General features: G+C 50.9%; 1 protein-coding gene across 2 annotated transcripts; it reads left to right on the top strand.

Moving 5' to 3' along the window:
* Positions 1-184: 184 nt before the first annotated feature.
* PPARA (peroxisome proliferator activated receptor alpha) lies at positions 185-24047 on the top strand. 2 transcript variants are annotated; one of them, XM_073567651.1, is made up of 8 exons: positions 185-402; positions 13865-13955; positions 15240-15494; positions 17490-17653; positions 18488-18626; positions 21417-21616; positions 22396-22843; positions 23706-24047. In XM_073567651.1, the coding sequence occupies exons 3-8, from the start codon at positions 15266-15268 to the stop codon at positions 23951-23953; spliced, it is 1428 nt and encodes a 475-aa protein (XP_073423752.1). In that variant the 5' UTR covers positions 185-402; positions 13865-13955; positions 15240-15265; the 3' UTR covers positions 23954-24047. The 2 variants fall into 2 exon arrangements, with proteins under 2 accessions (XP_073423752.1, XP_073423753.1); XM_073567652.1 differs by lacking the exon at positions 185-402 and adding an exon at positions 8407-8629.
* Positions 24048-25776: the final 1729 nt, after the last annotated feature.

The raw sequence follows: 25776 nt of genomic DNA, 5'->3' as shown, positions 1-25776 counted from the left end.
TCTAAGGCGCCTCTTATGTACGTCCCGGCGCTCAGTGATGACGTCAGGAGCTCCTGATAACTCACTCACCTCAGGCACGTCCCTTGCTGAGCCCCGCCCACTACTGTCATGTGACCGTGACGTCTACACATCGCTGTAGTTACTGGTTGCCATAGCGCTGGCGCTTCCTTCTAGGTGAGCGGCCAATGGCAGCGCCCGTACAGGGAGGTGTGTGAGGGGGACAGGACTTACTATGCTCCGCCCATCTGCGTCACATCCGGGTCTATCACAGGACAGAACAAACAAGGACGAGCCGGGGAGCCGGGGAGCCGGGACCCCAAACACAGGGCAGGACCCCGGGACCGGGGACACAGCGCCACCTGCAGCCCCGGGGGGACCCCGATACCCGAGGCGGGGAGAGAGGTCAGTGACGGCTCCGAGCACACAACTGCTACTGGTGTACTGACGCTGATAAATCCTACACTGCTGACTCCGGCACTGGTGTACTTACGCTGGTGACTCCGGCACTGGTGTACTGACGCTGCTGACTCCGGCACTGGTGTACTGACGCTGATAAATCCTATACTGGTGACTCTGACACTGGTCACTCCGGCACTGGTGTACTGACGCTGGTGACTCCGGCACTGGTGTGCTGACTCTGCTGACTCCGGCACTGGTGTACTGACACTGATAAATCCTACACTGGTGACTCCGGCACTGGTGTACTGACACTGATAAATCCTACACTGGTGACTCCGGCACTGGTGTACTGACGCTGGTGACTCCGGCACTGGTGCGCTGACTCTGCTGACTCCGGCACTGGTGTACTGACACTGATAAATCCTACACTGGTGACTCCGGCACTGGTGTACTGACGCTGGTGACTTCGGCACTGGTGTACTGACACTGCTGACTCCGGCACTGGTGTACTGACGCTGGTGACTCCGGCACTGGTGTACTGACACTGGTGACTCCGGCACTGGTGTACTGACACTGGTGACTCCGGCACTGGTGTACTGACACTGGTGACTCCGGCACTGGTGTACTGACACTGGTGACTCCGGCACTGGTGTACTGACACTGGTGACTCCGGCACTGGTGTACTGACGCTGGTGACTCCGGCACTGGTGTACTGACGCTGGTGACTCCGGCACTGGTGTACTGACGCTGCTGACTCCGGCACTGGTGTACTGACGCTGATAAATCCTATACTGGTGACTCTGACGCTGCTGACTCCGGCACTGGTGTGCTGACTCTGCTGACTCCGGCACTGGTGTACTGACACTGGTGACTCCGGCACTGGTGTACTGACACTGGTGACTCCGGCACTGGTGTACTGACACTGGTGACTCCGGCACTGGTGTACTGACACTGGTGACTCCGGCACTGGTGTACTGACACTGGTGACTCCGGCACTGGTGTACTGACACTGGTGACTCCGGCACTGGTGTACTGACACTGGTGACTCCGGCACTGGTGTACTGACACTGATAAATCCTGCTCTCGTGTACTGACACTGATAAATCCTGCACTGGTGTACTAACGCTGGTGACTCCGGCACTGGTGTGCTGACGCTGCTGACTCCGGCACTGGTGTACTGACACTGATAAATCCTACACTGGTGACTCCGGCTCTGGTGTACTAACACTGATAAATCCTGCTCTGGTGTACTGACACTGGTGACTCCGGCACTGGTATACTGACACTGATAAATCCTACACTGGTGACTCCGGCACTGGTGTGCTGACGCTGGTGACTCCGGCACTGGTGTGCTGACGCTGGTGGCTCCGGCACTGGTGTGCTGACGCTGGTGGCTCCGGCACTGGTGTGCTGACGCTGGTGGCTCCGGCACTGGTGTGCTGACGCTGGTGGCTCCGGCACTGGTGTGCTGACGCTGGTGGCTCCGGCACTGGTGTGCTGACGCTGGTGGCTCCGGCACTGGTGTGCTGACGCTGGTGGCTCCGGCACTGGTGTGCTGACGCTGATAAATCCTGCACTGATGTTCTATTGCTGGTGACTCCGGCACTGGTGTGCTGACACTGATAAATCCTACTGGTGTACTAACGCTGATAAATCCTGCACTGGTGTACTAACGCTGGTGACTCCGGCACTGGTGTGCTGACACTGGTAACTCCGGCACTGGTGTACTGACACTGGTGACTCCGGCACTGGTATACTGACAGATAAATCCTACACTGGTGACTCCGGCACTGGTGTACTGACACTGATAAATCCTACACTGGTGTGCTGACGCTGCTGACTCCGGCACTGGTGTGCTGACACTGCTGACTCCGGCACTGGTGTACTGACACTGATAAATCCTACACTGGTGACTCCGGCTCTGGTGTACTGACACTGATAAATCCTGCTCTGGTGTACTGACACTGGTGACTCCGGCACTGGTATACTGACAGATAAATCCTACACTGGTGACTCCGGCACTGGTGTACTGACACTGATAAATCCTACACTGGTGTACTGACGCTGCTGACTCCGCCACTGGTGTACTGATAAATCCTACACTGGTGACTCCGGCTCTGGTGTACTGACGCTGGTGACTCCGGCTCTGGTGTGCTGACGCTGGTGACTCCGGCTCTGGTGTGCTGACGCTGGTGACTCCGGCTCTGGTGTGCTGACGCTGGTGACTCCGGCTCTGGTGTACTGACGCTGCTTACTCCGGCTCTGGTGTGCTGACGCTGGTGACCCCGCCTCTGGTGTGCGGACGCTTCTAGACCCCGCCACTGGTGTGCGGACGCTTCTAGACCCCGCCACTGGTGTGCGGACGCTTCTAGACCCCGCCACTGGTGTGCTGACAATATCCTAGTGAACCCCTTTAAGTGACCCCAAATATCCAGGAGTCTTTATTGGATGCAGATATGAGCAATGTGTATATATGTGTGTGTATATATATATATATATATATGTATATGTGTATATATATGTGTGTATATATATATATATATATATATATATATATATATATAGGGAGCCACACCCCCAGTCTGCAGTAACACTATCTGAGCGATGTGTATGTATATATATAGGGGGCTGCACCCCCAGTCTGTAATTACACTATCTGAGCGACGTATGTATGTGTGTATATATATATATATATATATATATATATATATATATATATATGGGGGGCCGCACCCCCAGTCTGCAGTAACACTGTCTGAGCGATGTTGCAGCCTCGTGTCCCCTCCTTATCGCTCTGTGGGGTCCCTGGACGGTTGGTATAGAAGTGCTGAACTCAGGAACTAGTTATCAGGACCCTCCCATGGTGTAACCGCACACCCCCCATCCCTGCCCTCCTCACCCCCAGGACCAGAAGTACAGGAAAAGCCTCTCTTGCTGCTCTGGGAGGAGGGGGAGGACTGCAGACAATGGCGGCTATAAGAGCCGTCTGTAGCCCCATTATCACCATGTAGAGCGTCTCTGGAGGACCCCCGACCTCCGGGTCCTGAGAATCTAGTTCCCATCAAGTCACAAAATGCAGATCAGGTTCCCTCCGATCCCCTCATGGTCTGTTTTGTGATTCTATAGCCTTGTAACCTGATCATGAATACATTTATGGGGGGGAACAGTGAGGACCCCCTTCTCTAAATGATGATCTGGTAGCTGATACCTGCAGTGATCAGCTGTTCTGGTCAATCCAGAGAAAAAGACCCCCCTCCACTAAAGGATGTCCACACAGCCTACCGGAGAACAAGGTGTCCTCTGGTTATTTCCTTGGATGTCGTGCAATTCCACACTTCCCCTGCAGTGGCCGCTGTAGGAAAATCGTACTGCTGCCTGCAACCTCCTACTCGGCGATCACAAGTGATCCAGAGTGATTACATTCACTTTATACCCCCATATTTTGTGGAATTTAGATCCACTTGGTCATGACCTTTTATGGTGGGTCTAAAACCAACCCAATAATCAATCACATCCTTATAACCACGATGGTTTGTTCTCAACCAATTCCCGTTTGGCCTGGGGCCGATTCATAAAATTTCATTCTCGCTCTTTTTTTTTTTTTTGGGGGGGGGGGGGGGGGGGGGGGACACAGAGCAGATCCCTCCAGTGATCACCAAAATCTGGGTGGAAGAAGTGAGTGTGACCTGTCAGGAGCAGTTGATCACTTGTGATCGCCAAGAGCCTGAGTGCGCATGCGCGGCCAACGCTTCCTTCAAAAGCCCCTTTCTCGGGATCAGTGGGGGTCTCAGCGCTCGGACCCCCCAGTGATCAGGCTGTCTCCTCTGGTGGACGTGCTGGATCTCCTCCAGTCTCCATGATCAGTAGACATTTCGCACCTTGACAGTTTCCATCGTGCTCTCTCCGCTCCCGTCATATGTCCTCCTGTTGGCAGCGACGACTCTCCGGCCACATGCAGAAATTTCCACAGGCAGCTGACGGCATGTGCTACATTCTGTGCAGCGCGTCCGACCAGTGAACGCTGGAGACGCCCCCGATATGAGGCACACTCCCAATTTAGGGTGTCTGTAGCATTGTCCTAATAAAGGGGGGGATACAACGGCGCTGACCGACGACAGCTCATGGCCTCTCACGCTTGCTGATTTCTCCGGCCCCTTCCTTGCCCTATCGCACTAAGAACTTTTCAAAGGCCAGGGTGTAAAATGAATGCGTGCGGATAAATAAATCTACCCCATAAATAATGGATTATCTTATTAATTGGGGCATTTCTACCTTTACCACCAATTTCTAGTGTTGTTCTGGACAGAATCAGTCTCATTCCCCCTCTGGCAGCTGTTTTTTGTTTTTGCTTTGCACAGAATCGGTCTCCTTCCCCCTCTGGCAGCTGTTTTTTTTTTTTTTTTGCTTTGCACAGGATCATTCTTCTTCCCCTTCTGGCAGCTGGTGTTTTTCAAATTTGGGAGGAAAAGACCTTATTAGTCATTCGAGAGGAGTCAATTTTGGAATTTGGGGGTGTAAATGCGTGCTGGAGAAAGGAGTCTTTTCCGCTATGCTGTCCCGTTACTGCTCCTTTTCCAACAAGCAGGCAGAAAGCAGTTTCAATAGTTTGCCCTGCAGTGAGCAGAGGATCACTGTGCTGAGATCTTCCGGTGCAGAAAGTGTGCAGGTTAAAAGAACGCGCCAAGCAAAAACCAATGCTTCTGTGTTTAGTCCTGGGGGCGGAGCGTGACTACTAGAAAGAATTGTCATGCCCCGCCCCCCTCAGGAAGGATCGGATTGAACCATATTGGATAGGGTTTCAACCATTAGAAAGGGGGATACAGGGCGGAGATCCACTTGTCCTGGGTCTTGCTTCCTGGGAAAAGGTTATGCAAATTAGCTCCCCACCAAAAGGAAGTGAAATGTCTCTGTAGTGCCACCTACAGGCAACCACCCTGTAAGTACAAGTCCGGGCAGCTTCCTTCCTTCTGGAGAAGAGCTCAGTTTGCAGCTATTACATCTAGATGACAAGTTTCCATTCACTGGCAGCAAGCAGAAACTTGGGGACTACTGGAATATGTGGAGTGTCTGCTGTGACTATTAGGGGGTATATGGGGCTGTATTAATTACTGGAATATGTGGAGTGTCTGCTGTGACTAATAGGGGGGTAGATGGGGCTGAAGTAATTACTGGAATATGTGGGGTGTCTGCTGTGACTACTAGGGGGGTAGATGGGGCTGAAGTAATTACTGGAATATGTGGGGTGTCTGCTGTGACTACTAGGGGGTGCAAGGAGCTGCTGTAATTATTGGAGAAGGTGGGCTGCCTGCTTTAGCTACTAGGGAGGTAAGTGGATCAAGTGTAACTACTGGGGGAGTTGGTCGGTTTGTGTTTTTATTTTGGGTGGCTACTGGGGATGTTGTTGGGGCTGTTGTGACTTCTGGAGTGCCAAGTTACTTTATTATTATTCACTTGGGTCTGGGTAACCTACTTGGGCACCTTGTGGTAGTGACACGCTATACTTGACACAGTGACTTCTGGTGACATGGAGTGATAGAGCGAGTCTGTGTATTTGGGTTGCCTGCTGTGACTACTAGGGAGCTGGGTAGAGCTGTTGTGACCACTGATCAGTTTTTATACTGTATTTGGGGCCCTTGGTATGGCTACTATGGAGGTACATGAGGCTGTCCTAACTACTAGGCTTGGATAGTAGGGCCAGCGTATGTAGGGTGTCTGCTGTAACTAGTAGGGAGTTGAATAGAACTTATTTCTACTAGAAAGGTGTAATGGAAGTGTTACTGCGTGTTTGGGGTCTTGACTGTACTGCTATTCAACCCTGTACATGCAGCAGCGAGTAGTGACCACAGCAACTGATCAGTTAGATGTGGGGAAGCTCCCTCTGTCACTCATGAGGTGTCTGCGCTGACTACTGGGGAGTTTAGGATGGTAAAGTTAACATATCCGTTTGGGATGTCTACTGTGGATACTAAAGAAGTTGATTGAGGCTTTTTAACTAATTTCAACACTTCAGTAATTACAAAAGCCCCAAAAACCTCCCTAGTAGTCAAAGCCGGTACCTGACATACATACAATAACCCTACTGCCCCAACAGATCCACCGTACTCCCTAGTAGTCATAGCTGGTACCTGACATACATACACTAACCCTACCGCCCCAACAGATCCACCCTACTCCCTAGTAGTCATAGCCGGTACCTGACATACATACAATAACCCTACTGCCCCAACAGATCCACCGTACTCCCTAGTAGTCATAGCTGGTACCTGACATACATACACTAACCCTACCGCCCCAACAGATCCACCCTACTCCCTAGTAGTCATAGCCGGTACCTGACATACATACAATAACCCTACCGCCCCAATAGACCCACCCTACTCCCTAGTAGTCATAGTTGGTACCTGACATACATACACTAACCCTACCGCCCCAACAGATCCACCCTACTCCCTAGTAGTCATAGCCGGTACCTGACATACATACAATAACCCTACTGCCCCAACAGATCCACCGTACTCCCTAGTAGTCATAGCTGGTACCTGACATACATACACTAACCCTACCGCCCCAACAGATCCACCCTACTCCCTAGTAGTCATAGCCGGTACCTGACATACATACAATAACCCTACCGCCCCAATAGACCCACCCTACTCCCTAGTAGTCATAGTTGGTACCTGACATACATACACTAACCCTACCGTCCCAACAGATCCACCCTCCTCCCTAGTAGTCATAGCCGGTACCTGACATACATACACTAACCCTACCGACCAACAGACCCACCCTCCTCCCTAGTAGTCATAGCTGGTACCTGACATACATACACTAACCCTACCGACCAACAGACCCACCCTCCTCCCTAGTAGTCATAGCCGGTACCTGACATACATACACTAACCCTACCGCCCCAACAGATCCAACCTACTCCCTAGTAGTCATAGCCGGTACCTGACATACATACACTAACCCTACCGCCCCAACAGATCCAACCTACTCCCTAGTAGTCATAGCCGGTACCTGACATACATACACTAACCCTACCGACCAACAGACCCATCCTCCTCCCTAGTAGTCATAGCTGGTACCTGACATACATACACTAACCCTACCATCCCAACAGATCCACCCCCCTCCATAGTAGTCTCAGCAGGCACCCCACATATACACCAACCCTACCGTCCCAACAGACCCACCCTACTCCCTAGTAGTCACAGCCGTTACCCCCACATACATACCCTAACACTACTATCCTGACATCCCCACACTCCTCCCTAGTAGTCACTTCCGGCACCACATACGTACACGAGTCCCACCTTCTTTCCTAGGGGTCTCAGCAGACACCCCACATACATTAGACTCGCCATCCCATCAGTAATGTATGGGGTGTCTGCTGTGACTACTAGGGAGGTGGGTTGGGCAGTTGTGCTTATTAAGTAAGAAGGGATGGCAGGGTTAGTGTATGTGGGGTGTCCGCTGTGACTACTGAAAAGTTGGGATGAAGAAGTTGGTCACAACCGCCTCACCCACCTCCCATGTAGTCACAGCAGGCACACCACATCCATTACTTTTGGGATGTTGAGGTTGGTGTACGTACATTGGGCGCCTGCAGTGACTACTAGGAAGGTGGCCGAGGCTGATGTGACGACTCCATAAGTAGCTGGATCTTCTCTGAAGACTTCAGAAGGACGAGAGAGAACAGGACATCATGTTTGTCAGCCGGGTACTCGAAGCGGCCATGGCTTAGTACAGGGAAGAAACATGGAGTTGTCAATGGCATTCGGTTCCTTTTCACCAGGTCCGAGGCCTCATGGCTCCATAACACGGTGTCTGATCCTACGGCCGCCTCGGTCAGGTCAGTCGCCTCCTCGTCACACCGCGCCTCCTGTGACTTCTGTCTCTGGTGATCTTTGGTCCCACAAGGTGTGACTTCTCTTGTTGTGCGTAGCTCGATCACCAGACTGGGCGGATTCCTGTGTTTCCTCACCCCTCGTATTGAACTTGCTCCTAATCCTAAAACTATGCGAATGAGCGCTCCTCCAGGAGGAAGGAAGCCGGCCCTTATGGCCTCTTACTGGAGGTAGACATCGGCGTCCGACACCCAGCTTCCTCAGGAGGAGACTCTGGTTTGGCTAAATATCCCTCTCCATTCGGTAAAGGTCAGACACTCACTTATAGGGTGGCGTCCTCCAAAAGGAGGCCCTAGAGAGCCAGCTTTTTACTTCTGGAGGTAAGCTAATCTGCATACATTTTCCCCAGGCCTTTAAGTCTCCTTACACCTCCTGGTGGTCTCCACATCTTCCCAATGAGAAACCGTGTCCCCTAAAAAAATATAAGAGAGGAACATTGTGGGAATAAGTTTCAGGATTAGGGGAGATGGTAAAATAGGTTTGCCCCAGAAGCAGCGCCACTCTTGGCTGTGGGCTTGTTTGGTATTGCATGTGTGCAGAGCTGCAATACCACAGGTGGCCCAAGTAGGAGAGTGGCGCTGTTTTTTTAAATCCCCTACATCAGGTTGGAGCGCTCCCCATTTTCGGATTATTCTCCGGGGCCTTATTTGTCCCCCAGGATTTGTGACTTCTCTGCCGCTCAGTGAGTTAAATATTCCTAGTGACGCGGGGTCATGGAGTACACGAGTGACCTTAGGACCCGGCTCCACACTGACACCAGATCTCACCGGTCACCGACTCATGGACTCAGCGTTATTCTCCCTGACACCACAATCTGAAAATCCCAAACCAAATACATTACCGTACCCCCCAGGATGATCGCCTGCACCAGAGACACAACCCACTAAGACCACTATACCAATAATATATAGTGCTCAAAAGGGGCTGTACAGGACGAGGAAGAGCTGGGGATACGGCTGCTTTCTTTCCTTATTACATGGAAACTGACTGAGTTGCAATACCAGAAACAACCTGTAGAATGGAGGTGGCACTGTTGTTTTCTTTTTTTTTTTCTAAAGTAGTCGTGTTATATCCTTTTTATCTTATCCCATAATCCCACTTTAAGAATTCCCAATCTGTCCCACGTGGCAGATGGAGGTCAGTGACTTTCTACTATAGAAGCAAAGCTGCAGTGTCAGGTATGGGTGCAGTAGACAATACAATTCGGCCAATATCATCAGACCAGGGCGACCCTCTAATCTGCACGCGGGGTCGTCCAGACTCCACATCAATGGCCGATGCCGGGGATTTCTAAATGCCAGTTACTTGATTTCCACAGGAGACAAACGGCTGTCTGTGAAATCTGGATGCCCCTTACACCCCTCTTCTCATTGTCACTCTTTCTGTCTGGCACACGTCGCTCCTCACGTTGGCCTCACCTTCTGTCTGGTGCATATCACGCCTCACGTTGGCCGTGCCTTCTGTCTGGTGCATATCGCTCCTCACGTTGGCCTCACCTTCTGTCTGGTGCATATCGCTCCTCACGTTGGCCTCACCTTCTGTCTGGCGCACGTCGCTCCTCACGTTGGCCTCACCTTCTGTCTGGCGCACGTCGCTCCTCACGTTGGCCTCACCTTCTGTCTGGTGCATATCACGCCTCACGTTGGCCGTGCCTTCTGTCTGGTGCATATCGCTCCTCACGTTGGCCTCACCTTCTGTCTGGTGCATATCGCTCCTCACGTTGGCCTCACCTTCTGTCTGGCGCACGTCGCTCCTCACGTTGGCCTCACCTTCTGTCTGGCGCACGTCGCTCCTCACGTTGGCCGTGCCTTCTGTCTGGTGCATATCGCTTATCACGTTGGCCGTGCCTTCTGTCTGGCGCACGTCGCTCCTCACGTTGGCCATGCCTTCTGTCCGGCACACATCGCTCCTCACATTGGCCTCACCTTCGGTCTGGTGCCTATCGCTCCTCACGTTGGCCTCACCTTCTGTCTGGTGCATATTGCTCCTCACGTTGGCCTCACCTTCTGTCTGGTGCATATCACGCCTCACGTTGGCCGTGCCTTCTGTCTGGTGCATATCGCTCCTCACGTTGGCCTCACCTTCTGTCTGGTGCATATCACGCCTCACGTTGGCCGTGCCTTCTGTCTGGTGCATATCGCTCCTCACGTTGGCCTCCCCTTCTGTCTGGCGCACGTCGCTCCTCACGTTGGCCTCACCTTCTGTCTGGCGCACGTCGCTCCTCACGTTGGCCGTGCCTTCTGTCTGGCGCACGTCGCTCCTCACGTTGGCCATGCCTTCTGTCCGGCACACATCGCTCCTCACATTGGCCTCACCTTCTGTCTGGTGCCTATCGCTCCTCACGTTGGCCTCACCTTCTGTCTGGTGCATATTGCTCCTCACGTTGGCCTCACCTTCTGTCTGGCGCACGTCGCTCCTCACGTTGGCCTCACCTTCTGTCTGGTGCATATTGCTCCTCACGTTGGCCTCACCTTCTGTCTGGTGCATATTGCTCCTCACGTTGGCCTCACCTTCTGTCTGGCGCACGTCGCTCCTCACGTTGGCCGTGCCTTCTGTCTGGCGCACGTCGCTCCTCACGTTGGCCGTGCCTTCTGTCTGGCGCACGTCGCTCCTCACGTTGGCCGTGCCTTCTGTCTGGTGCATTTCGCTCCTCACGTTGGCCTCGCCTTCTGTCTGGCGCATTTCGCTCCTCACGTTGGCCTCACCTTCTGTCTGGCGCACGTTGCTCCTCACGTTGGCCTCACCTTCTGTCTGGTGCATATCGCTCCTCACGTTGGCCTCACCTTCTGTCTGGTGCATATCGCTCCTCACGTTGGCCGTGCCTTCTGTCTGGCGCACGTCGCTCCTCACGTTGGCCTCGCCTTCTGTCTGGTGCATATTGCTCCTCACGTTGGCCTCACCTTCTGTCCGGCGCACGTCGCTCCTCACGTTGGCCGTGCCTTCTGTCTGTCACACATCGCTCCTCACGGTGGCCGTGCCTTCTGTCCGGCGCACGTCGCTCCTCGCATTGGCCTCACCTTCTGTCTGGTGCATATTGCTCCTCATGTTGGCCTCACCTTCTGTCCGGCACATGTCGCTCCTCACGTTGGCCGTGCCTTCTGTCCGGCGCACGTCCTCGCTCCTCACGTTGGCCTCGCCTTCTGTCCGGCACACATCACTCCTCACGTTAGCCTCACCTTCTGTTTGGTGCATATTGCTCTTCATGTTGGCCTCACCTTCTGTCCAGCGCATGTCGCTCCTCACGTTGGCAGTGCCTTCTGTCCGGCGCACGTGCTCGCTCCTCACGTTGGCCTCGCCTTCTGTCCGGCACACATCACTCCTCACGTTGGCCTCACCTTCTGTCTGGCGTATGTTGCTCACGTTGGCCACACCTTCTGTCTAGCGCACGTCACTCCTCCCGTTGGCCTCACCTTCTGTCCGGCACACGTTACTCCTCCCGTTGGCCTCACCATCTGTCCGGCGCACATCGCTCCTCCCGTTGGCCTCACCATCTGTCCGGCGCACATCGCTCCTCCCGTTGGCCTCACCTTATGTCCGGCGCACATTGCTCCTCCCGTTGGCCTCATCTTCTGTCCGGCGCACGTCGCTCCTCCCGTTGGCCTCACCTTCTGTCCGGCACACGTCGCTCCTCCCGTTGGCCTCACCTTCTGTCCGGCGCACGTCGCTCCTCCCGTTGGCCTCACCATCTGTCCGGCGCACGTCGCTTCTCCCGTTGGCCTCACCATCTGTCCGGCGCACGTCGCTCCTCCCGTTGGCCTCACCATCTGTCTGGCGCACATCGCTCCTCCCGTTGGCCTCACCATCTGTCCGGCGCACATCGCTCCTCCCGTTGGCCTCACCTTATGTCCGGCGCACATTGCTCCTCCCGTTGGCCTCATCTTCTGTCCGGCGCACGTCGCTCCTCCCGTTGGCCTCACCTTCTGTCCGGCACACGTCGCTCCTCCCGTTGGCCTCACCTTCTGTCCGGCGCACGTCGCTCCTCCCGTTGGCCTCACCTTCTGTCCGGCGCACGTCGCTCCTCCCGTTGGCCTCACCATCTGTCCGGCGCACGTCGCTTCTCCCGTTGGCCTCACCATCTGTCCGGCGCACGTCGCTCCTCCCGTTGGCCTCACCTTCTGTCCGGCGCACGTCGCTCCTCCCGTTGGCCTCACCTTCTGTCCGGCGCACGTCGCTCCTCCCGTTGGCCTCACCTTCTGTCTGGCACACGTCGCTCCTCCCGTTGGCCTCACCTTCTGTCCGGCCACGTCGCTCCTCCCGTTGGCCTCACCTTCTGTCCGGCGCACGTCGCTCCTCCCGTTGACCTCACCTTCTGTCCGGCGCACGTCACTCCTCCCGTTGGCCATGCTTTCTGGAACATATTGCGGGTTTTTTGAGGTTATTTTGGCCACTAGATGGAGCTGTTGACCACCAATATACTGGGATTTCCGCATGAAGTAATCTCGTCCCCCTGTTGTACTGTCCATGAGATCTTCCCATGGGCTCCTGGATCACTCCGTGTACAGATGATGCCATTTCACTCACCGCATTTCCCATAATGAACACAAATCCTCGTCTATAGTTTTTATGGGAAGTGACCCGGCCTCTTACCGGCATCTGTCTCGCATTTAGAACACGGATTAGTGTAAAGTCTTCACAAGAGGCCGCGTCAGCACCTCGCCGATTACCAGTGGATTACAGGACATTACCATTTGTGCCTGTGGGGGGGGGGAGCCGAGGAACGAAGCGCAGCGCCCTCCGGTGGCGGAAGATAGGTGACGCGCACTGATGATGGGCTGCATGGCCTACTCCATCACATTAGTGCATGACTTTTCTCATGTTCCATCTCCCGGTCTGCACTTCCTGTCCTGTTTCTTGCCCTAGACATTTCCTTTTGCTCGTAGTCACAGGAACTCTATTTCTTCCTTTGGTCATCTTGCGACGAGGGGGCGCCATCATTCTTCATGAGGTGTGGAAAATCAGAAAACGTTTTGTGGTGAAATGATTGACTACCTGCAGCCACCACTAGAGGGAGCTCAGGAGCCGATTGGATACACCGAGAACTCAATGATGGCACTGTCTGCAGTGAGCTCCCTCTAGTGGGGAACTGTCTCTATGGGGAAACTGGAGCAGAAAAATGAGTTGACGTCCACTGTAATCATAGGATTCTGTGCAAGCGAATCAAAACATTCCAGTCAATCTTTGCTCGGCTCTAGATGGCTGATAACAGGGAGCAATAGATGACATTTCCTTTTCTCACGTACTGTCCCTTTAAATCACATCAGTCAGGAGACCCTTAAGTTTCAGGACAATTGGAGTAATAATAAAAGCCCGCATAATCTTTCGAACGGACTCGGTGGCTCTGGTCACATGACGCTGGAGCGTTCCACTCTGTTAACGAGGCCGGGGGTGTATCAGCTGGTTAATGATTCCACGCCGAGGCTGTAATGATTAATCCATTAGCTGCTGCTAATCGCCCTGCGAGGCACAGGAGGCATCGGCGGCTCGCAGCATTCTCTGCCGGATACATCCCATCGCCCCAATTTTTTTTATTTTATTTTTTTCCTTTTTTTTTGCAGAATCGACTTTAGGATTATAAAATATAAGGGATGTCGGTGACGGGGATGTCGGCGCCTCCAGAGTTTCCGTGATCTGTGGTCCATTAGGATGGTAAGCCGCATTTATATATCTTGACTTTTCTGCTGTCAGAGTTCTGCTGCAGCTACTTCCTCAAGACTCTGGTTACTCCTACTGGCACCGCTCCTTTTTTTTTTTTTTTTTTTTTTTTCTTTCTTCTTGCAGAGAGCAATACAATGTAGGGGCTGAGACCCTGATTCCAGCGATGTCACTTACTGGGCTGCCTGCTGTAGTTTTGATAAAATCCATTGTTTTATCAGCAGGAGATTATCAGTATAGGACCAGTAGACCTGCTGCAGGGTAACTCAGCCACGCCCCCAGCACTGATTGGATGCTTTGCACAGTGTGCACAGACAGCTGCCAATCAGCGGTGTTGGCGGGGTTTTACACAGCTGAGCATTCAGAGCTCCACTAGATCTGCAGCAGAAAAAACTGATTTTTATGAAATCTGCAGCAAGCAGCCCAGTAAGTGACACATCGCTGGAATCAGGGTCTCTACCCCTACATTGTGCTGCTCTCAGATTACACGGTAAACCCCTTCCCTTTAAATGGGAATATAAATAGCTGTGGGGCTGTAGCAATGCAGAGGTTAAAATGTCTGGGGGAAGAGGGTTGGATTTAGTTTACAAAGAGTTTCCATGGTTGTGGTGTTTATTTCTGATGTATCGGGGGCTGCGGTGCCAGATGTCGGGTAATGCCACAATGAGGCTACAGACCCTGGCAGCACCCCTGGTGGACCACCACAACTGCAGGCCACCTGTCCAAAAAAAAGGCACCCCGAGGAGATAAGCGGCTGCTGCAGTCATCAAGTGCCGCTTATCTCATTGAGAAGTAGTCCACGATTCCCCAGATGGCCGCCCCGTGCCTCAGGGATGTTGGTCTGTAATTCCTCCTGGCAGCTGCGGATGTTTCCGTCCCCGTCGGACACGTGCGGGGACGTTATCCAGGAGGGACAGGGCTGGACTCGCACGGTGCGTGTGACCTTGAGCCCGGGCTGTTATCTCCTGGCTCCACAGTATACACTGCTATCATACAGGTAGGCGGCGCCCCGTGTGACGGCTCGGGTCACCGCCCTCGGTCACCACTCACCGAGACACAATGATGGGGGTAGTCGGTAAGTGACAGACGTGCGCAGGCAGGGCGTCCTTATTACCAAGGGGGAGGGGGACTGGATCTTAGACTTAAGGACGCAGCAAATTTTCTATTTACTTGGTCTTCATTGGAGTACCAAGATGGCGGTGACGGGGGTCCTCCGCAAACTGGCCCCCGTCACCGGTGGTCGCTGATTTTTCTTTTCATTTTTGGCTCTCATCGCAGTGTAATGATCACAGACACGACCTGCCATGTCCACCATCATGGTAGACACCGACGGGGAGTTCTGCACCCTGACGCCCCTGGAGGACGATGACCTCGGCAGCCCGCTGTCCGGAGAATTCCTCCACGAGATCGGGGAAATCCAGGACATCTCGCAGAGCATCGGAGACAACGAATCCGCCTCGTTTGGCAACGCCGAGTACACGTATCTGGGGGACGGTCCTGGCTCCAACGGATCCGTCAGCACCGATCTGACAGGTCAGAGGGGGAAGGCGGTGGAGCCGTCTGTGGGGAGCATCCGGCATGGGCCTGCTGGGTGCCCTGTATACGCCCCACTTTATGGATGTGGGAATTAACATGGCTCTCCGGGCCAGGCCTCCTCAAATTGACGTGGCTCTCTGGGCCAGGCCCCCTGAAACTGACGTGGCTCTCTGGGCCAGGCCCCCTGAAACTGACGTGGCTCTCTGGGCCAGGCCCCCTGAAACTGACGTGGCTCTCTGGGCCAGGCCCCCTGAAACTGACGTGGCTCTCTGGGCCAGGCCCCCTGAAACTGACGTGGCTCTCTGGGCCAGGCCCCCTGAAACTGACGTGGCTCTCTGGGCCAGGCCCCCTGAAACTGACGTGGCTCTCTGGGCCAGGCCCCCTGAAACTGACGTGGCTCTCTGGGCCAGGCCCCCTGAAACTGACGTGGCTCTCTGGGCCAGGCCCCCTGAAACTGACGTGGCTCTCTGGGCCAGGCCCCCTGAAACTGACGTGGCTCTCTGGGCCAGGCCCCCTGAAACTGACGTGGCTCTCTGGGCCAGGCCCCCTGAAACTGACGTGGCTCTCTGGGCCAGGCCCCCTGAAACTGACGTGGCTCTCTGGGCCAGGCCCCCTGAAACTGACGTGGCTCTCTGGGCCAGGCCCCCTGAAACTGACGTGGCTCTCTGGGCCAGGCCCCCTGAAACTGACGTGGCTCTCTGGGCCAGGCCCCCTGAAACTGACGTGGCTCTCTGGGCCAGGCCCCCTGAAACTGACGTGGCTCTCTGGGCCAGGCCCCCTGAAACTGACGTGGCTCTCTGGGCCAGGCCCCCTGAAACTGACGTGGCTCTCTGGGCCAGGCCCCCTGAAACTGACGTGGCTCTCTGGGCCAGGCCCCCTGAAACTGACGTGGCTCTCTGGGCCAGGCCCCCTGAAACTGACGTGGCTCTCTGGGCCAGGCCCCCTGAAACTGACGTGGCTCTCTGGGCCAGGCCCCCTGAAACTGACGTGGCTCTCTGGGCCAGGCCCCCTGAAACTGACGTGGCTCTCTGGGCCAGGCCCCCTGAAACTGACGTGGCTCTCTGGGCCAGGCCCCCTGAAACTGACGTGGCTCTCTGGGCCAGGCCCCCTGAAACTGACGTGGCTCTCTGGGCCAGGCCCCCTGAAACTGACGTGGCTCTCTGGGCCAGGCCCCCTGAAACGGACGTGGCTCTCTGGGCCAGGCCCCCTGAAACGGACGTGGCTCTCTGGGCCAGGCCCCCTGAAACTGACGTGGCTCTCTGGGCCAGGCCCCCTGAAACTGACGTGGCTCTCTGGGCCAGGCCCCCTGAAACTGACGTGGCTCTCTGGGCCAGGCCCCCTGAAACTGACGTGGCTCTCTGGGCCAGGCCCCCTGAAACTGACGTGGCTCTCTGGGCCAGGCCCCCTGAAACTGACGTGGCTCTCTGGGCCAGGCCCCCTGAAACTGACGTGGCTCTCTGGGCCAGGCCCCCTGAAACTGACGTGGCTCTCTGGGCCAGGCCCCCTGAAACTGACGTGGCTCTCTGGGCCAGGCCCCCTGAAACTGACGTGGCTCTCTGGGCCAGGCCCCCTGAAACTGACGTGGCTCTCTGGGCCAGGCCCCCTGAAACTGACGTGGCTCTCTGGGCCAGGCCCCCTGAAACTGACGTGGCTCTCTGGGCCAGGCCCCCTGAAACTGACGTGGCTCTCTGGGCCAGGCCCCCTGAAACTGACGTGGCTCTCTGGGCCAGGCCCCCTGAAACTGACGTGGCTCTCTGGGCCAGGCCCCCTGAAACTGACGTGGCTCTCTGGGCCAGGCCCCCTGAAACTGACGTGGCTCTCTGGGCCAGGCCCCCTGAAACTGACGTGGCTCTCCGGGCCAGGCCCCCTGAAACTGACGTGGCTCCCCGGGCCTGGCCCCCTGAAATTGTGTGGGTGGTGGAACAGCACATCAGTAGGTGGGGGGACTAGTCCTGCCGCGTTACGTGACGTTGCTGTTTTGTGTTCCTGTAGCAGACACCCTGTCGCCAGCATCCAGTCCGTCCTCTATCACCCTCCCCGCGCCGACCGGAGGCGCAGAAGATCAGGCTAACAAACAGCTGAACCTCGAGTGTCGGGTGTGTGGGGACAAGGCGTCCGGATTTCACTATGGCGTACACGCATGTGAAGGCTGCAAGGTGAGGCACGCACCCAGCTTTATTCAGAGCTCGCTAATTACAGCAGGACACGGCGCCCCTCCTGTGCACAGCGTGTGCCTAGTATTGCAAGGCCTGTTACACGACGGGTTTCAGGGGCAGGAGATCAGGAACATCAGGAGGAGGCAGCTAAAGCAGCAGTGGCAATCTGAGTATTATGTGTCATTTTTAGGCAGAATAATTTTTGGACACTGCATATTTTTAGGTCTAAATTGTGAACTTTTTTAGGCTGTGAACGGCAATATTATATTGATGCTACTATGTATGCTGTATATGGCGTGCAGTATGTTATCGAGGCACATATGTGGCTGTTATGTGGGATGTATGTGGCATGATATATGGTGACATTGTGTGCGGTGTACGGCAATGCAATGGTCTCTTGATACTATATGGTAGTATTATGCGGGCTTTTTATTACAATTGGATCTTGCTAATGTTTGGTGGTGTTTTATATGTGCTTTATATGGCAATATTATATTGCCACTCCGGCCGTATTATGTGGGTTCTATATGACAGTATATGGCGGTGTGATGAGGACTTTTTATAGGAGTATTATCTTGTCAGTATTATGTGGGCTGTACATGGCAATATTATCTTGGCACTATGTGGACTGGACAGTATATGATGGTTGAACATTATATGGCGGTACGTTGTATGCTGTGTATGGCAGTATTAATAAATCACTGATTTGCTGTGCATGTTGGTAGGTGGACGCCGTCACGCAGCTCAGACCAGTCTTCTGGGTCCCCGAATGTGTAGTGACCCCCTTCCCCCACATCATTCTGATTAGTAATGCTGGCTTTGCTGTATTATTAGGGGTTTTTCAGAAGAACCATCCGCCTAAAGCTGGTGTACGACCGCTGTGAGCGGGCCTGTAAGATCCAGAAGAAGAATCGGAACAAGTGCCAATACTGCCGGTTCGAGAAGTGCCTTAGTGTGGGAATGTCCCATAACGGTGAGTGACCGAGAGGCCGCGGGGGGAGGAGCTTCGTCAGGAGGCGTGGCTTGTGCTCTACTGTAGTGGGGAGCAGGGCTGTGGAGTCGGTAAGCCAAACCTGCGACTCCCACATATATTGCTTATATTTAAGTGAAAAATGTATTGTAGTACAATGTGCACACCAGATATTTAATCATTTCTATGATCCAATAATCAAGATATTTAGATAGAACATAATATTTATTTATTGGAATACAACTTTATAACACAAAAAACTGTAATAAATTGTAAATATGTAATACACTGTATAATAGCGATTACATACATACAGTACAGACCAAAGTTTGGACACACCTTCTCATTCAAAGAGTTTTCTTCATTTTCATGACTATGACAATTGTAGATTCACTCTGAAGGCATCAAAACTATGAATTAACACGTGTGGAATTATATAATTAACAAAAAAGTGTGAAACAACTGAAAATACTGTATGTCTTATATTCTAGGTTCTTCAAAGTAGCCACCCTTTGCTTTGATTACTTCTTTGCACACTCTCGGCATTCTCTTGATGAGCTTCAAGAGGTAGTCACCGGAAATGGTCTTCCAACAGTCTTGAAGGAGTTCCCAGAGATGCTTAGCACTTGTTGGCCCTTTTGCCTTCACTCTGCGGTCCAGCTCACCACAAACCATCTCGATTGGGTTCAGGTCTGGTGACTGTGGAGGCCAGGTCATCTGACGTAGCACCCCATCACTCTCCTTCTTGGTCAAATAGCCCTTACACAGCCTGGAGGTGTGTTTGGGGTCATTGTCCTGTTGAAAAATAAATGATGGTCCAACCAAACACAAACCGGCTGGAATAGCATGCCGCTGCAAGATGCTGTGGTAGCCATGCTGGTTCAGTATGCCTTCAACTTTGAATAAATCCCCAACAGTGTCACTAGCAAAGCACCCCCACACCATCATACCTCCTCCTCCATGCTTCACGGTGGGAACCAGGCACGTAGAGTCCATCCGTTCACCTTTTCTGTGTCGCACAAAGACACGGTGGTTGGAACCAAAGATCTCAAATTTGGACTCATCAGACCAAAGCACAGATTTCCACTGGTCTAATGTCCATTCCTTGTGTTCTTTAGCCCAAACAAGTCTCTTCTGCTTGTGGCCTGTCCTTAGCAGTGGTTTCCTAGCAGCTATTTTACCATGAAGGCCTGCTGCACAAAGTCTCCTCTTAACAGTTGTTGTAGAGATGTGTCTGCTGCTAGAACTCTGTGTGGCATTGACCTGGTCTCTAATCTGAGCTGCTGTTAACCAGCGATTTCTGAGGCTGGTGACTCGGATGAACTTATCCTCCGCAGCAGAGGTGACTCTTGGTCTTCCTTTCCTGGGGCGGTCCTCATGTGAGCCAGTTTCTTTGTAGCGTTTTTGCCAATGCACTTGGGGACACTTTCAAAGTTTTCCCAATTTTTCGGACTGACTGACCTTCATTTCTTAAAGTAATGATGGCCACTCGTTTTTCTTTACTTAGCTGCTTTTTTCTTGCCATAATACAAATTCTAACATTCTGCACAACACAACTGATGGTCCCAACCTCATTTATAAGGCAAGAAATCCCACTTATTAAACCTGACAGGGCACACCTGTGAAGTAAAAACCATTTCCTGTGACTACCTCTTGAAGCTCATCAAGAGAATGCCAAGAGTGTGCAAAGCAGAAATCAAAGCAAAAGGTGGCTACTCTGAACAACCTAGAATATAAGACATATTTTCAGTTGTTTCACACTTTTTTGTTAATTTATATAATTCCACATGTGTTAATTCATAGTTTTGATACCTTCAGAGTGAATTTACAATTTTCATAGTCATGAAAATAAAGAAAACGCTTTGATTGAGAAGGTGTGTCCAAACTTTGTCTGTACTGTGTGTGTGTATATATATACATACACACACACACAATGACTTATCTCGGCTAAGATAAAGCCTAGATCCTCAGGCTACATTCACACTATGGGCGTAGCCAGGATCAAATCTAGGGGGGGGCAGAATCTCATACTGTTCCGCAGAATTTCATACTGCACACCTCAGCTGCTGCAGAACCTCATACTGCACACCCCTACACTTGAAAATAAAGCCTGCACCTTAAGAAGATGTGGTGATGAATGCAGTCTATTTATTCCAACGATCAGTTGATGTGTTACTGAAGACGAGCAATGCCTGTCCTGGGCGTCCTTTTGGGCAGCTATGAGGTGTACCTGACTGGTGCTAAAAAAAAGGAGTGTTAGTCTGTGTGCTACCCGGCTTTCATTCTTTTTGGTACAGATAAGATATGGATAGACAGACATGGATAAATGGATATATAGATAGCAAAAGCAGATTAGAAATCTGCTCTTGCTATTGAAAACATTATCTATGAGCTCAAAAACCTTTCAGGTGATGCGGTTTTTTAAAAAGCTGATCTGCTTTTGCAGCTGAAAAACGAATCCTCAAAAAATGCAGCAAAAACGCTGTGTGTGAATGTAGCCTTAGATCAGGAATAGAACAGCCATTTATAGGACATTTCATAACTACCAAATTCCTATGAAAAAATATTCAGCACATTCTGCATTGAATTACTGTACCCAATTTATTATATATTTTAGGAGTCGGTCCATTTTATACCGACTCTGACTCCACCAAAATGAGCACCGACTCAGACTCCGACTCCACAGCCCTGGTGGGGAGAGGCTCCTGCTGCAGCCAGTTATTTTAGAGCATGAATGAGAAATTAAAAAGGGGGAGCCGCTGCCTTAACCTATCTCTTCTGTTGCCTCCGCAGCGATCCGCTTCGGGAGGATGCCTCGTTCGGAGAAGGCAAAGCTCACCGCAGAAATTCTCATGTGCGAACAAGATGTGAAGGGCTCAGAAATGGCCGACCTTCTGTCCCTGGCCAAACTCATCTACGAGGCTTATCAGAAGAACTTCAACATGAACAAAGTCAAAGCACGGGCCATCCTCACAGGAAAAGGCAACAACTCTGTACGTTTTCCCCGCGAGCGTCGAATTCTTATAAAACAGTGACAGCGCCTGGCAAGTTGCCGATGCGTGATGTCATCGCAATGGTCACATGACCTGAAGTGATGTCATCACTGAGAGAACCAGAGCGGAAACCAGTCTCAAAGCGGGTCTTTCACCTCTGGGGGACCCAGTGTAATACTTTATTCCCCCTCTAGTGGTGCTGCAGGGAAACGGAGCACTTCCTCCAGGTGATTTGCTTGGAAGTGATTGTTTCTTCCGCCCATCCTCCTGGGAGTTGTAGTTGGCTCACTCGGGGTGATGTTTGCCGTCTCCTGGAGCAGAGTAACCTTTAGAGCGAACTCTGCAAACAATCCACTGTCAACATACAAAGTGCAAGCGCGCAGGGAGCGAACGGCCGCGGCAATCACTCTAGAGCCCCCGGACTGTCAGATCGCCGGGGACACAGAAAAATTAAAAATAAAATATGACAATGTTTTAGCAGAAAAAAAAAAATAGCATTTTCTGAGAACCCTGTATTGTGCCGCCCCTCTGATACTCCTCCTGGAATTTCACAACTGGGTGTTGCACTTCCTTAAACATTGGTATTATCAGCCCCGAATGTCTGTGTGCCCAGACTCTGAAATTAAAATGGGTGACACCCAGTTGTCTCTTTGTTTCCAGGAGGAGTAACAGAGGGACAAGACAAAGTTCTAAGAATTGTTTTTAACGTAGCCATTACTGATATTGCTGAAACCTGTAGAAGAACTTATATCAAATTTTTTTGTCTCTCTTCCCGGCAGCCGTTCGTCATACACGACATGGAAACCTTGTGTATGGCAGAAAAGACATTAGTGGCCAAGCTGGTGGCCAACGGTATACAGAACAAGGAGGCGGAGGTCCGCATCTTCCATTGCTGCCAGTGCACGTCGGTGGAGACAGTCACCGAACTCACAGAATTTGCCAAATCCATACCAGGATTTACCGAACTGGACCTGAACGATCAGGTGACCTTACTAAAGTACGGGGTCTACGAAGCCATGTTTGCCATGCTGGCTTCTGTCATGAACAAGGACGGCATGTTGGTGGCTTACGGGAATGGTTTTATTACACGGGAGTTCCTGAAGAGCCTACGGAAGCCCATAGGGGACATGATGGAACCTAAGTTTGAGTTTGCAATGAAGTTCAATGCGTTGGAGCTGGATGATAGTGATATCTCGCTCTTCGTCGCTGCCCTCATCTGCTGTGGAGGTAGGTCCTTCATACCCTTCACTACAGTTATGGGGTTTTTTTCTGCCAAATTTTAGTTGGCGTTTTCATAAACAATGCGGCCATGTTTAAAGGGGTTTTCTACCCAAGTGTAATTCTGAATAAAAAGAAAATAACTCCATAATGAACAGACCTCTCCCTCTGCCCTTTTTCTCTGCCCTCTTTCTTTGCCTCGCCCCTCTGCCCTTTTTCTCTCCCCTTTCCCTTGCCCCTTTGCCCTTTTTCTCTCCCCTTTCCCTTGCCCCTTTGCCCTTTTTCTCCCCCCTCCCTTTGCCTCGCCCCTCTGTCCTTTTTCTCTGCCCTTTTCCTCTCCTTCTGCCCTTTCTCTCCCTTGGCCTCTCTGCTCTTTTCTTCCCTCTCCTCTCCCTTTGCCTCGCCCCTCTGTCCTTTTTCTCTGCCCTTTTCTCCCCTTTGCCTCGCCTCTCTGCTCTTTTCTTTTTCCCTCTCCCCTTTTCCTCTCCTTCTGCCCTTTTTCTCTCCCTTGGCCTCTATGCTCTTTTCTCTCCTCTCCCATTGCCTCACCTCTCTGCTCTCTCTCCCTTTGCCTCTCTGCTCTTTTCTCGCCTCACCCCTCTGTCCTTTTTCTCTCCCATTGCCTCACACCTCTGCTCTTTTCTTCTCCCCTCTCCTTTTGTTCTGCCTTTTTCTCTCCCTGTGCACGAGAGAAGAGAGGGAGTGGGAAGTCTAGCGGTATCTTGTGAGCATGTGTTCCCCCACGCCCTCCTGCTTCCTCTCGTGTGCAGAGATGGAGGGTTGTCTCTGCAAATTTGGACAATCCCTTTAATAGAAAAAACATGGCAAAAAAATATTATGTATTATTGTTCCGCTGTTTGTCCCATTACAGACCGTCCAGGATTGGTGAATGTACCGAGTATAGAGAGGATGCAAGAAAACATTGTGCACGTCCTGAAGCTTCACCTGCAGTCCAACCACCCGGACGACAACTTCCTCTTCCCCAAACTCTTACAGAAAATGGTCGACTTGAGGCAGCTGGTGACGGAGCACGCGCTCCTCGTGCAGACCATTAAAAAGACTGAGACCGATGCCTCCCTCCATCCGTTACTGCAGGAGATCTACAAGGACATGTACTGAGGGCTGAGATTTCCACCATCCCTCCAAAAACGAGTTGATTATTTTTGTAAAGCTTCCGTGCCTTCTCCAAATAACAAGGAACACTGATCCGAAACCCGTCCCCCAGTCTTCCTTTATTTACAAAAAATTACAATTTTTATTTTTGTAATTTTTTTTTTTCTTCCGATCAAGGTTTCTTTTGATCACAAAAACGACTGATCAAAAAAATGTCCGGGTCTCCGAGCAATACTCACAGATCTCAGGTTAGGCTTTCAAAGAGCCGAAATCCTCCGTCGACCGGGTACACCACGACACGGGGGTACACAGCAAGGAAGGTGGTATTCTATTGACATAATAAATATATTTTACGTATATAAATATTTTATAAATATATTTAATATAATTTTTGGGTGTATAAACTGTATATATTTGTGGTATATATTTTTTTTTTTTTGTAGTGTGTATAAAAATATATACACCCATAAAAAAAATACATACGGTATATGATATAGGTATGTTTATATAATAACATATTAAATATGTTTATATAATATAAACAAATATTTTATATACGGTATATAAATATATTGTATGATATATATATATATATATAGTTTGTGTGTGTGTAATATATATATATATATATATATATATACATATATACATACACACACACTATATATGTATACGATGAATATATATAAAAAAAATTTTCCACAAGCCGCCGATATCATTCATACAAGGGACAGTGTGAATGATGTATTATTGGTATTCACTGCCGTCCCTTTAATTTTTGAAATCAATCGATGTGATTGGAAGACTTTGGTCACCCGTAGCCATAAAGTGGCGCTGTCTCTGCAGGATTAAACCGCCCCCGGTCACTTACAGCCGCCCCGTCCCCGCCACATGGGCGTCACGTAGGAGCAATTTTCAGACTTCTATTTAACCCAAGATGAAACGGGAGATCTGTAATAACGATTTATGACGGATACAGAATCATTATGGAATATATATGTGTAAGGTACTTTGTATTAATGATGTTTTTCAGAAAAAAAAAAAAATTGTAAAAAAATAGTTTCACACTACAAACCCCACAGAACCAGACGCCAGCGATGTGGGAACCGGGGTTTATAGTCTTGGGGAAATTTATTTATGAATTTCTGTTTTAAAAATGTGTTGTTTTTTTTTTGTTTTTTTTTGTTAAAGCTTTGGGGAAACTGTCTAGAATTCCTTTTTAATCAGGGGCTGATGATTAACAATTGTTGCCAGGTTTTTTTTTGTTTTTTTTTTAATAAGTATCAAAATATGGATCCTAATTAATGTTCAAATTAATTACAGATTTTCATGCAGATGCTCATCATGTAGTCATTACCATATATATATTTTCTCTCAGGGATATTCAGAGCCGCTTCCTTTTTTTTTTTTTTTTATAAAAGTTAACAAGCACTTTCTTATCTTCTTTCCTTTTTTCCCTCTCCATAGGGCAGCAATATTATTCATCCTGGCTACAGATCTTTAGCAGACTTTACAACCCATGGGGTTAATTACATAATCATGTAGCAGATGAGACAATCTATAAATTTACCTTTTTTAAAAAAAAAAAGTTATATTCTATATAAAAATACATTTTTAAAGGTACATTTAGATTTCCATATAATTTTTTTTTATTAAAAACGTAAAATTTATTAGATTTTAAATAAAAAAATACTAATTTGCCTTTTTTATAAAAAAAAAAAAATGGAAATCTATAAATTTACATTTAATAATTTTTATTTTTATACATTATATAATTATCTCTAATCCCCTCCACGACAGCACATAGGAGGTTGCCTCCCCATCCTGAT

This window comes from Dendrobates tinctorius, unplaced genomic scaffold, assembly GCF_039654945.1.
Source record: "Dendrobates tinctorius isolate UK_male_01 unplaced genomic scaffold, ASM3965494v1 ptg000020l, whole genome shotgun sequence".
Lineage (NCBI taxonomy): Eukaryota > Metazoa > Chordata > Amphibia > Anura > Dendrobatidae > Dendrobates > Dendrobates tinctorius.
This window is presented reverse-complemented; position numbering and strand designations above follow the sequence as displayed.